Raw genomic sequence first — 13162 nt, forward strand, 5'->3', positions numbered from 1 at the left:
GGTGTCTTGCACAGGTGAAGGCACACACAGATTAATCCAATGACGCTGCCAATGGCCATACCCAATTGACGCCTCTGGTCGTTGCTGGTTGATATTGATGAAAGAATTGCTACGTGTATCAAGGGCTTTTCCCTTTTTGTAGGAAAAGCAAATGGGAAAAATAAATGGTAAATGGTGCATTTATATAGCGCTTTTATCCAAGGTGCTTTACAATGAGTGTGCATTACATTCACCCATTCACACACACATTATTCATACACCGATGGCGGAGGAAACCATGCAAGGCACCAACCTGCACAACAGGAGCAATTAGGGGTCCAGCGTCTTGCTCAAGGACACTTAGACAGTAAACTCTGGGGGAGCCCGGTGTGGACAAGAACACACACACGCACGCACGCACACACACACACACACACACACACACACACACACACACACACACACACACACACACACACACACACACACACACACACACACACACACACACACACACACACACACACACACAGACTTACATGCTTGTGCATTCAACAATCATCTCACAAAGAGACATTGTTCGGCAGGATATAAGTAGCTAGACTCGCAAGTCAATCTCTAAACGCTTCACTCAACAGAGGACAATCTCAGCTCTTTCATTGCTTCTAAAGCTGGGTGGGGGGTTTAGATTTATTTTTAGCATTTCGTCACTGACCGGCAGAAACCTAGTATCTCCAAGTTTCAAATTTGCAAGTTTCTTCGTAAATTAAATCTCACTGCTGTTCTAGCAACAACTTCTAATTTGGAAGTCCCCCGATGTATCTGTACAGGCAGAGACCTCTTATTGTCTGGCAATGAGAGTCTAACTAACTAAGTACTAGCAAAATTAAGTCTAGTCTAAAACCCCTTTAGCAGCGCTAATGGGCAGGAAATGTTAGCCGAAGGGTGGCACCAGAGGAAAGGCTGTAGGGTTCAGCGATCTAAATTAGATTATTACCAAGACAAACAATAGAAAAGCCAGACATGCAATCTCCGCTTTACTTCCTGTATCTGTGTGACGTATTGGTGGCCGCCTCTTTAGGAGCCTTAAGTTCTATTAATTCCAATGGGAGAAGTGAATGTGAACACAGTCAGCTTCTGACCCATTCTTTAGCCCCATGGTCACCGAACAAAATATCGGACAGCGTTATAGAGCATCGCAGTGGGCGTGGTTTACTGGTCCCACTAAAAAATCTCTCGTTCTTTTTCCTCATAGACTTTCACAAAAATATTTATAACAATTATGTTAAGCCTAGAACCAAGCCATCCAGGATTGCAGTGAATCATGATTCATGTCCATAAAACCTTTGTTTCTATGAAAAGAACATTTCGAAAATCGCTAAACAAAGGGTATTTATTAAATAGTATATCAAATAATGTAATATAAAAATATGTTTTCACATAGGATCAAAGGTTTTATCGTCATGATTCACTGCAATCCTGGATGGCTTTGTTCTAGGCTTAACACAATTGTTATAAATATTTTTGTAAAAGTCTATGGGGAAAATGAATGGGAGATTTTTTAATGGGACCACTTCCTCTGCGATGCTCTATTCTCAAGCCACATATTTTCTGAACATTGTGACACTAAAATTGAATTTTTCAGACAGAGAAAACGGCCTCTGCTTGAGAACTGTCTGTGTCAGCAGCAACACACTCTCGTGGGACGTAGCAACAGTAATCATTTGACATTCATATGGCATTATATCTTAGTGTGCAAAGATGATATTTTGTGGCTGAGGGCGGCACTGGCGATAGGGTCATGTTTGGGATCACTGGAATAACGCTCTTCCGGGGAGCGTGAACAGGGACATGCTGGGCCCCTGATTCAGCCCGGGAAAAAGAGTTGTAGAGGCCCTTATTGCGCGCTATAGAGAGAAGTCTCTCTCTCTATTTATCATTTTAAAAATGATTTAAACTAGTGAAAACAGCCGATCTACAAGCACACAACGCCTCGCACCGCGAGGCGTTGTGTGCTTGTAGATCTGCTGTTTTCACTACTTTTGTGCAGCAGCCTTGTATGATGAAGCAGGGCTTTACTTTGCGAAAAAATGTATACATTTGAAACTTGGAGATACAAGGTTTCTGTCCGACAGAGACGATTTACTTTGTTGGCCGCCCAGCCCCCAAAATGGAACGAAGGCCGACATTTTATTTTTATTTTTTTCCTAATGGCCGGCCTGAACCGGCCGTTCGGGAGTTGTCCCGCTTTTTCCAATGGCCAGCACGTCCCTGAGCGTGAATGCACTCTGCGATGGCAATCTGCCTATTTTCTCAGAGATGGAAAGATTGGCTTAGAGTGGTGCTTGACGAAAGGCCACAGAGTCAGCAACATCGGTAGGGTTCATCCTAGCGGAGCATGTAAAGGTTCATGACAATCACACCATTATAGATTTTGAGATGTGTGTGTAATTGGAAATTTTGGCCTGAGGGTGGGGTTAGAGCAAAGGCCATTGGGTCACCAAACGCTTTTATTTTATTTTTTTGTCATGTGAGCCTTGTGTTTCTGGACTGTCAACTCAGCACTACCTCGGGTCATCGATATGTCCGTACATGGACAAAATGTGTCCAACAGCCAGTTGTGAGTCAGGCACCAAAATGGCTTGTGGCGCCCCTGACAACACTATGGCACATTATGAGTCCACTAGCACAGTGGTTCTCAAAAGTTTTATTTGCAAGGACCACTATGACTCTGAGAGAGTACAAATGGAACCACATGGACCCTCTCAGTACACTCTCAGAGTTACAGAGCTGTTATTGTTGATCACCATTACTGATTTCCGAGCACGGCTGCAGCTCACCGATCCAAGAGATGGGTGATGGGTCAAAGGCGGTGAACATATTTCAAATTACAGCAGTGTATCTGACAACTAAAGATTATTATTATGTAATTCCATTTCAATATAACACTATGTACGCCTTCTTTTCACCTTTTCCTTCAGTCATCGCTGAAGAAGACATCGAGACAGTGGAAGACGGCGTGTTTGACATCCACCTATAACCAGGTGAGGATATTTACCTCTGCTGGCACTTTCGGCTCCACGGCCGAACAGAGTCAGTCGCTGTCTTGTTTAAACAGGAACGATCCATCGCTGGAGGAAGTAGGCTTATACTGTGGGTTATTTGAAGAGGAAAGAAAAAGGAAAACACTAAGGACGTGTCATATTGATTGATCTGTCTGTTAAAGTTGCCGTTGCCCTCTCTTTTTCAGAATCCTTTCTTTGCTTGGCGGACAAGCTGGAAAAACCAGCACTTATTGGGAGCCCAGTGGAAGATAAGAAAGAGAGAGGAGAGTGCAGCCATCAGTTAAGACAGGCCCTATAAGAAAAGAAATAGACACTGAATTGCACTGACTGAACACGACAAAGCATACCCACATGCTGCCATTTAGTGGACAGATATGGTTACTGCAACTTCAACAACATCCCATCATGCAAACGAATGTGCTGAGAAAATGTGAACTCAAAACGGAATGTCTTTGTATGTGGTTTTATATGTAAATCTCTTGCATTTTGGTTACATGTCGACCCGTAGTGTTATACTGTAAAAAGAAAGAAAATAAGAAGAAAAAAAAGGAAACCTTGACTATTTTAACACTTAAATGTAAAGGTAAATCTGAAGTATATTTCCTCATTAGAATTTGGGGAGTATAGTTGATTTATGGATTTCTATTTTTGAGTGCACTTTGCTGCAGATTGCAATGGCTGTACTGTACATGTATGTGTGTTACCCATGTTTCTCTCTCTAAAAAAAACAAACACAGGTGCTGTTATCGCCACGAATGTAAAACTTGCCACATTGGACCAGTCTCAGTATCCTGAGACCCTCTGCTTTGTATCGTAACGTCTTGTTTTGAAGTACATTTCAATGGGACGATTATAGGACCAATTTTGATGTCATATCCAGAAGAAGAAAAGAAGAAGAAGTAGAAGAAGAGAAAAAAGTAATTCTCCAATGGATTCATACCGTCAGATATTTAATGGAGAATGCAGCCATCTTGAAGACAACATAAACAACGGTTAAAAGCAGTGATTCCTAAACCTGTGGTCCGGGGTCCACTGGCGTGGTCCGCGAGGGTATTGCAAGTGGACCGTCAAATAATTGGCAAAACACTAAGATTTTAATGTAACATTAATATGTTATGATATATATATTTTTTTAAACCTCGACAAAGAAAATTTGTTTTTAGAACCTAAAGTATACTTAGATCCACAGATCTAAGCCAGAATACAATCAATTTGATTGATCATTAAAAATTACATGCTCTAAAAATACACGTGGTTTCGGCTGCCGACCGTGTTAAGCAGTGTTCATTTCATGGACTAAATCTATGACAAAAGATCGTCAATTGCCTTTTTTCATTGACGAAAACGAAATATAAACTAAATAAAAACCAAGCTATGATGACTATAACTAAGACTAAATATATTGACTACTTCATCAAAAAATAAAAACAAGACTAAAATGTTAGGGAGGGACTTGAGGAGAAGAGATCCAGTAGAACTTAAAGACAAGTAAGTGTATCTTTGGTTGCGCTCGGGTGTTGCGCTCTGACAAATAGCAGATTTACAAGCTCACAAGTGTGGTAGGGACGCTATTTTAAAGACGTCACAGGCACGTTACTCAACACCTATACTAACAGGAGTTAGCAGACCATTTATACGCATCCAGGCTTGCTCCTATGTTAATGCCCGGTGGTGTGACACTACAGCTTTTGTAAACATTGCTGAGGTGTGAACTTAAGAGTTGTTTTACGTCGATGCATGTGGGTGCGCCGTGCTCATGCTAAAAAAGATGACCACTACAACATGATTGTATTTTCAGCATGCAACCAAGTGTAAAACCAAGGCCTGCCAAAATACATTTCTGTATGACATTTATTCGACTAAAACTAGACTAAATCTAAAACATTTCAGATGACTTAAAATATGACAAAAACTAAACTAAATATTACTCAAAAGACAATAACTAAAACAAAACTAAAATGTGCTGTCAAAATGGGTGGGTGGGCCCTGGTCCATAAAAGGTCTGGGAACCACTGCTTCACCAGCGCGTGCCGTGGACAGTCTAAATGACAAAGGATTGTGATTAATAGTGTTACGGTATATTTTCGTCATGTTTATATCAGTATACATTAACTGTCCTATGGTATAATTGCTGTGCTGTTGACCTCCAGTATACAGTATAGTGTCTTGTGCTGCCAGTGCACAGATAATAATAAGATAATTTGTACTCTATAAATACCGTTCTATGAATGTAGCAACAACAAGTAAAAACACTGCTGTCAGATGAAAACCTCACATCAAATCAGTCACTTGCTGTAAAGCCCTGTCCAATTTAAACCTTTATTTATTGTGAACATAGTAGCCTATCTACAAGCTTGCATGTCGGCTATCTTTTTTTTATTTGGGAAATCAATATAAACGAGTCCCTGCCCGTTCGAAGATGTGTGCTTCAAATTATGTGCAGAGTTTGGGTTATGGGCTGTGCACAGTATATGAGGGATTGAATGTAGGAGTCTCAGAAGTAATGTTGGAGAACCCAGATGTATCAGTGATGTCAGTCATCTCCAAATGTGGGCACTGTTTAGTATCAGTGATGTCAGCATGCGTGTATATCAGACATCGGACCGACATTCGGTTGTTTATTAGTAGGATAAATATAAATACAATTATTAGGTTAAAATATAGCCTATATCTTTTTCTTTTCTTTTTACCCAAGTATAACAAGATCAATGTTGTTAACCCATTTAGAGCTAAGACAGATTCTAAAAAACCCGACCTAAGTTTTATTTTTTATTTTATAATTTTTAAAGGTATAGTTACGTATATGGGTTCCCAGTCTAACTTGACAGGGAAGTACACACATTTTTCTCACTAAGGTTCAAATCTAAGTTCCAAAAGGGACACAGAAAGGGATCTTGTAAATCCCTCTTTTAACAAACACAACAAACATCATCATTATGGCGCCTTTCATCTGACAGCAGAGGGGAGGGGGGTGGGGGGGTGATATTGCCCTGAGAATCTATTTTGATACCGGTTGTATTTTAATGTTTTATCGTGCATGCTTTTAAGCTTCCTGGCTCCAATCTCTACAGCCAGATGTCTCTGTTGCCAAACATATTGTCCCTGTCGGGTGGAAACCTCATACAGTAATTATGTCCCAAACTGTTATACTTTCCAGGTTTCAAATTGAAAAAAGTACAAAAGGTAGCAGATCTACAAGCTCAAAACGGGTCGCTTTGTGCCGTGTTTCGAGCTTGTGGATCTACTTTTTGCCTTTATTTTGCGACCAGTATGAAAATGTCCAGCTCATGTCCGTGAGTCACGCTCATATCCGTGAGTCACGCTCATGTCCGTGAGTCAAGCTAATACACAACATTTCGATACCTATCGACTTCAGTTATCCATGAAGGCAGGTCACAAAAAGTTTGGTGTGACACTCACTCACTCACATGGGTCTGTGGCGCGTCGCTGAATGGCTGTGGCTTTCACAGGCTTTAACCGAACGCTGCTCAGTCAGCAGCTTTTCAGCGCGACCTGGCGGTCACTTCTCGGCCTTAGGGGGTCATACTTGTCGATAGAGTATGTGGAGTTTTTCGGGCACAGGACTCGAACCTGCAATGCATTAGGAGGAGGAGCCTAGGTTTCCGGACCGCCTGGTCAGCCCACTGAGCCTGGGTCGATCTGCTACTTTTAATGCTTCTTTGTGATGCTGTAGGGCATACATGGGAAACTGGCGGCCCGGGGGCCACATGCGGCCCCCACCTTCACTTAATACGGCCCACAGGTTAATACCGGAATACTGATATATTATTGATTTCAGCTGTTACAATTCCAAACATGGAAAAATGACCTGCTTTAAAGCTATACTGTGTAAGTTGCTAAACTAGTGGTCAGTAGCGGTATTGCTTTTTTCGGCCGTTTTTCCGCCCGGAGTCGTCGCGGACCACCGCCGAGGACCACCGGAGCGGCGCCGCAACAAACCACCGCGACGATACGAATCCGTGGAGGGGTAGAACCATGGTAGAACGTAATTTTCTGGCCAGGATTTGGGGATTAAGAGGTTAAGAATCCTTCAGATCCTTCACCATGCAAACACATAGCTGAGGGAAGCTACTTCCTGAAGATGCGGCAGATACGCCTGTGATTGGCCGGTAGTGTACCATGTGTTTATGATCCGCGATATGATTGGCCAACGTATACACAACGTATACAGATGATGCAGATGACGTCATTTTGCCGCGAAATTCTCCCCCCCTCACGGCTCATAGAAAACATATAAAGAGAAGGCTTTAGAAGCTGAAATTAACAGAGTGGGGGTTCTAAAACTTTAGCGATTTAACAGTTAGGACAATTTTAAGATTTGTTTTATAAAAAAAGTTACATGGTATAACTTTAATTACTTCATTCTATATTAGTAGCTAAACTACTAGTATTCAAATGTTATTGTATTTTTTATGTCCAATGTATTGGTATTTAAGTTCATAACATTAACATAAGAACACATAAATGCTTTTGATTTTTTTTTTAAGAAGAAAAAAAGTAACTTTTCGGGATTCCTATTCAAAAGTGCGTGGCGTTTTGAGCTTGTAGATCGGCTATTTTTGCTATGTATATGCATTGTGGCCCTCTGGAGTGAGTGTGAAAATGGAGTGGCCCTCTCCATCATCAAATTGCCCACCCCTGCTGTAGTGTGACTGTGATCAAAGTAGGACATTCATTTAAAAAAAATATATATATACAGTATTTTCTGGACTATAAGGCGCACCTGACTATAAGGCGCACTGTCAATGAATGGTCTATTTTCAAACTGTTTTCATATATAAGGCGCACCTGACTATAAGGCGCACATAATAGACGCTACCGTTGCGTTATGCATCAAACAGATGGAGCTGTGCTAAAGGGAATGTCAATGTCAATGAATGATCTATATATAAGGCGCACTGGACTATAAGGCGCACTGTAGTTTTTTGAGAAAATTAAAGGCTTTTAAGTGCGCCTTATAGTCCGGAAAATACGGTATATGGAGATAAGAGGTTTCTGCCCGACAGTGACAATATATATTTTTGTAAGCATGGGTAATTATCCTTTTATTCAGGACACATGCAATCTTGAATGTCAATATGAAAGAAATAAGTAATATTTCCTTATTGGTGCTTGTGCCTGTTGAAGAGACATGAGGTGAACCTTGAGTGCCATGTTTAAAACTGATTGTTTGTCCTTGATCAAGGTTTCCTCACTTAAATAGCTGTTTGAGGTATTTCTTTTCCAAATGTAAGAGAGAGTAAATACTGGCTATGTCACTTAGTGTTGGCTGGACTATGGTTATTTTCTTGCTTTGTCTACATGTTTGTGAAAGAACCTTTCAGAACAATACGGTGCAATGTTTGTCCCCAGTGGTTCTCAACCTGAGGGGGGAGGGTGTGGACCCCCACATGATTTTGGGGGGTCCCCAGATGACAGTGAAGTCAAGTGACAATTTAAGGACTTTTAAGACCTTTTTAACACCTAAAGAAAAGAAAAAAGACTGATTGATTGAAAACTTTTTTAGAATAGGAAAAGGTACAGTTTCATGACATATAGCCTCGGAAACCCAGACTTTTATTTTGGCGATAGGAAGAAAAAATACATGACATATGAATCATATTAGAGTTACTGCATCAAAAGTAATCAACAAACTATGCTATAAAAGCAGGTCAAATTGTCAAGAAAGAAGCTAAACATTTTTAAATAGCAGATATAAAAGATCTGCTATTTCCACAATATTTATCTGTGGACCCGAGTCAAACAAAATGTAATGCCTCAACTCCATACAATTCCAAGTAGCCTACTTATCGGGGTGGGGGTCCCCAGATCAAATATGCTTATTGTGGGGGTCACAGCCTGAAAAGGGTGAGAAACACTGCCTTATAGTGACCTGTGAAGCAGGAGAGAACCACTGCTTTATCCCTGCAAGGCCCAGCGTTGCTTTTTGGCAAAAAAAAAATATATATAATTAGTTTTCCTGTTCTGTTAGTATTACAATGCCACTAGCCACGATATTTGCATATAAATACCCCCCACAGAGGCTGACATTCACACCTCCTAGAGAAGTTGAAATTCCAGCGTCTGGACGAACAACATCTCACTTTTTAACTGAAGCTATTTCTCACTAACATAAGTAAAATGCCTGTAATATTTTTTTTTCGTGATCATTAGAATGTCTAGAACATGTACATATGTTATTATTGTGAAGAATATCCCCAAAATGCAAATTAGAGCATGATTTATGATTTATGATTTATGGCTATAAAACCTTACAAAAACATTATTAATTTTTTAACATTACATTTTCCTGTGATTAGGACTCCTACAACACCATCAGATTTTTTTTTTTAATTGGCCAGTAGAAATTAATTCGGGTCTTGCAGGGTTATAGTGACCAGTGAAGCAGGAATCACTCATGTATATTTTTGTTCAGTTAGTATTGCAATTAGATTAGAATGAATTGACTCTCTATTGGAATGGCAGATTAAAATAAATTAAGTTGAATATATAGGCTATATTGACATAGGTACTGCCACATCCTTCAAGGACTTTATTTAAGCTATTTGCAGCTTGCTATCACAATCAACTCAACAATTATTTTCTGTCAAAAGCTCAGTCAGTCAAATCTGAGTGATTTTTCTCCCCAGTCAAATAAATCAAAAAACAAACACAGCAGATGGCTGTCAATATTTCCACAAGGGGAGATATTTTCTAATTATACAAATTAGGTTATATAGGCCTATATTAGCAACATAGATCAATCATGAATCAAAATGACACATTCGTTTCCACTTTAGAAATTCTGTACTGCACATATACTTCAAGGGCTTTCCTCATCCTCATATCCAGTATTGGTTCTCTTTTAAATATGCATGCAATAGACCCATTTCTTGTTTACAAACATTGAGACTAAATGCACAGGTGACTGTATCATGTAATCAATTCCCAACAATCCCCAAACCTGTTGTTTTGGGGAGCGCTGGTTTTATTGGCTCATTTGGTACCGACCTGCGTGCGCATCTAGGTTCTTATCAGTGTAACATGGACCAGAAATGCATAATTATATTCAGGTGTCAAGTTTGACAAATATCCCCCACAGGATAACAACAAATACAGGTCTATCTAGCTAGGCATTAATGCCTACAGCCTTGAGGTTACGCTTAAAAGCTTGAAAGCACCACGATTCCAAGAATCCTGAACGGAAGCAGCGCTGGAACATAAGTTATTTTGTTGGAATAGGGGTCTGAGTGAAGCATGTCACCTTCACAATCTCACAATTTATTTTCCCTGTTAACCCAGCGATTTGAAATGTCAACCATCCAGTTGCAAAAATAGCAACTGTTTGCTCCCACTGAGATTGCAACAGCTGGAGAGTGGCTACTGTTACAGTTACAAAACTGTTGGGAAATGCATTTCCTTTAGGGTACTTTGGTTGCCAGCTTTCATACCATCATACCATGATGATTTTTTTGGTTTGTTTTAAGACTGAACACTGTACGCCAGGGGTATTCAACAGGGGGTCTGGGACCCAGAGTTACTACAGGGGGTCCTCCAAATATTTGAGTGATCCAAGAGTCCATATTCTAAGAACTTTAGCCAAAAATAGCAGATTCAAAGCTCACAACTTAGCTTATCAGCTATTTTTTGGCAAAGAGCTTTGGTGTAGAGGGGAAAAAGAGCAGACTAAGTACAGAGTGAAAGGTCAAGTATATTAAGTATTGACAGTTCAAGTGGTTACTGTTACTCAAATGTATTTGGCATAGGTTATATTGTTTAATTGCTGTTGTTGTCTCCACCAGGCCAATGGCCGCGACTATGTTTTGCACCCTGTACTGTATGTCCGTCCGGGGACGGACGGACGGACAGCTAATCTCTGGCGCCGTTGGCACGATGGCAGCGAAACTGTGCGCGCACACTACCTGGCTGCCGGAGCAGAACCCATTTTTCACATGGGCCTGTTATAGTGCCACCAGGAGGCGGATTTGTGCAAAGCACTTTTCTTTTGTCCAAAAATCACACAAATTGGTTCACAGTATCTCTATAGGAGGTATTTTCGGCGGATCACCGGAGGGCGCCATTACCCCTACTATCTAGAAATTATGCATAGCACTTCCGGGTTAGAAACATGAATTTATTCCCTCCTCCGCGTCATCAGTGCCCACACCCTAGGTGGGGTTGGCAAAAGGGCCTTTCTGTGTGGAGTTTGCATGTTCTCCCCGTGTCTCCTAGGGTAGATACCCTCACAAAAACATGCAGTAATCCTGGTCTCTATAAAGCCTCCCCCTGGCCAGCCGGGGCGCCTGATGGAGGGGAATGGAACTGGTTGGAATAACGTGTTCCTTCCACGCGCTACGTCCAACCGGGGAAGCTCCCCCTGTCAGGTGATATAAGAAGCGGCCTGCTCACTCCTCATGCATTGAAGGAAGCATGAGCTCAGTTCGGGGCCCTCCCCAGGTTGGCAGAGGGAGAGTAGAGCCCAGGATCACAGCTTAGGCAATTGGCACCGGGTGAAAAAATGGGTTACAAAAATCGTGGGATAAAAATTAAGAGTAATAATAAAAAAAAAAGAAACATGAATTTAGGAGAGCCAATCACAACACAAGGTTGAATACTGTGACAGAACTGTGACATCAGTCACAATATAAAAGATTGTCAATAATTCAGAGCAAGAACATAAGACCACGTTAATAACTCAAGAACCAAATGAAACCACATTAAGTGTTATATAACAAGCCAATAGAGAAAATAGGACAGAATCCAGAGGGACAGCAAACATCACTGTTAAACACGTTCTAAGACAGGCAAACTGACACCAGAATAACAGACAGGCTTACCCTTTTTGCAAATCTACTCCCTTAACATTAAATGAAAAGAGAAGAAGATTATGATGTTCTGTGGAGGCATAAGCTGAACTAGTCACACACAATTTACAGACTGTCATTGGATGTGAAGGATTACATGACACAGGAATGTAGATTTGGCAACAATACACAAGAGTGCTCAGAATTTCACCTCACATGGAATAATTAGGTCACTTTACAATTACAATTTAGGCATTTAGCAGACGCTTTTAATCCAGAGCAACTTACAATAAGCAAGATAATATGTCAATACATCAACAACAATACAACACATGCATAGGAATATCAATCTAGCACCTAATCAGTAAAAAAAACCTTTCTAAAACCTAAAAATGCTATCTAGCTTTCATGTATGGTCATCGAGGTCAACTATGTGTTCCTTTACTGTCCTTCTCTCTCCTGCACAACCTGTAAAAAGGTGAGATGACGTGTCAAATATGCTGCAATTGCCAAAAGACCAAACATCACCCATTTCAACTCTATGAATCTGATCAAATTATTAGTACTCCTAGCTAATGTTCATAATACGATGGCACCATTTCTGTTTATTCAGTCTGTATCTCATTGGTGGACTATGAACCATTGAGAAACCTGCTGCTTACCAATGACATCCCCTTCCAAGCTAATAGATACTAATAAGTGATATATAATAAATTAATAATATATATCACCGGTTCTCAACGTCAGTTCCTGTGAACAGCAGGGATCAGAATGTACCCTTAAGGGTCTTTAACTCCAGGAGAGAACTAATGGATACCTCTCTGTGTTAAATGAACACTAGATTCATAGAGATAATAAGCAGCAGCAAATGGAGGCCTGTGGTCTAATGCATATCGAAAGTGGGGGTCATTGAAATTAACTTTGAAAAACATTGAAATTAACTTTAGGGGATTTGAACCTACCCTTGACATTTCTGCATCTGCTCCAGTGTTTCCGGAAGGTTCTTATGGAGGGTCTCAGGAAGGAAGAGGTTAGCCACAGATGAGCCGATAGTGGGGTACTTCCCATGAGAATGTATGGTAGATACTTACTGTAAGCACCTGTGAACACACACAAATTGACAAATACAATGCAACCATTGGTGATATATACTGGTAAACATTTCCAGAGGGCATGGTATAAGGGGGTCTAATTTCTGCCACCCGTTACCCCTTATCCTCATCCTGGTATAAGGGGGTCTAATTTCTGCCACCCGTTACCCCTTATCCTCATCCTATACCCGCAAAATGCGGGCAATGCAACTTGCTCTATCCC

The 13162-nt window shown here is 40.8% G+C and overlaps 1 protein-coding gene across 1 annotated transcript in view; it reads left to right on the forward strand.

The window, feature by feature from the left end:
- The window catches only part of LOC308298322 (RAS guanyl-releasing protein 2-like), a 92538-nt gene extending 88366 nt beyond the window's left edge, over window positions 1–4172 (forward strand). Inside the window, exons 16-17 of the mRNA XM_080741896.1 lie at window positions 2961–3023; window positions 3230–4172. Coding sequence (XP_080598022.1) covers window positions 2961–3019 — 59 coding nt within the window. The 3' untranslated portion in view covers window positions 3020–3023; window positions 3230–4172. The remainder of the gene's footprint in view (window positions 1–2960; window positions 3024–3229) is intronic.
- Window positions 4173–13162: the final 8990 nt, after the last annotated feature.

The sequence above is a fragment of the Nannobrachium achirus genome (assembly GCF_963921795.1).
Source record: "Nannobrachium achirus genome assembly, chromosome: 14".
Classification (NCBI taxonomy): Eukaryota; Metazoa; Chordata; class Actinopteri; order Myctophiformes; family Myctophidae; genus Nannobrachium; species Nannobrachium achirus.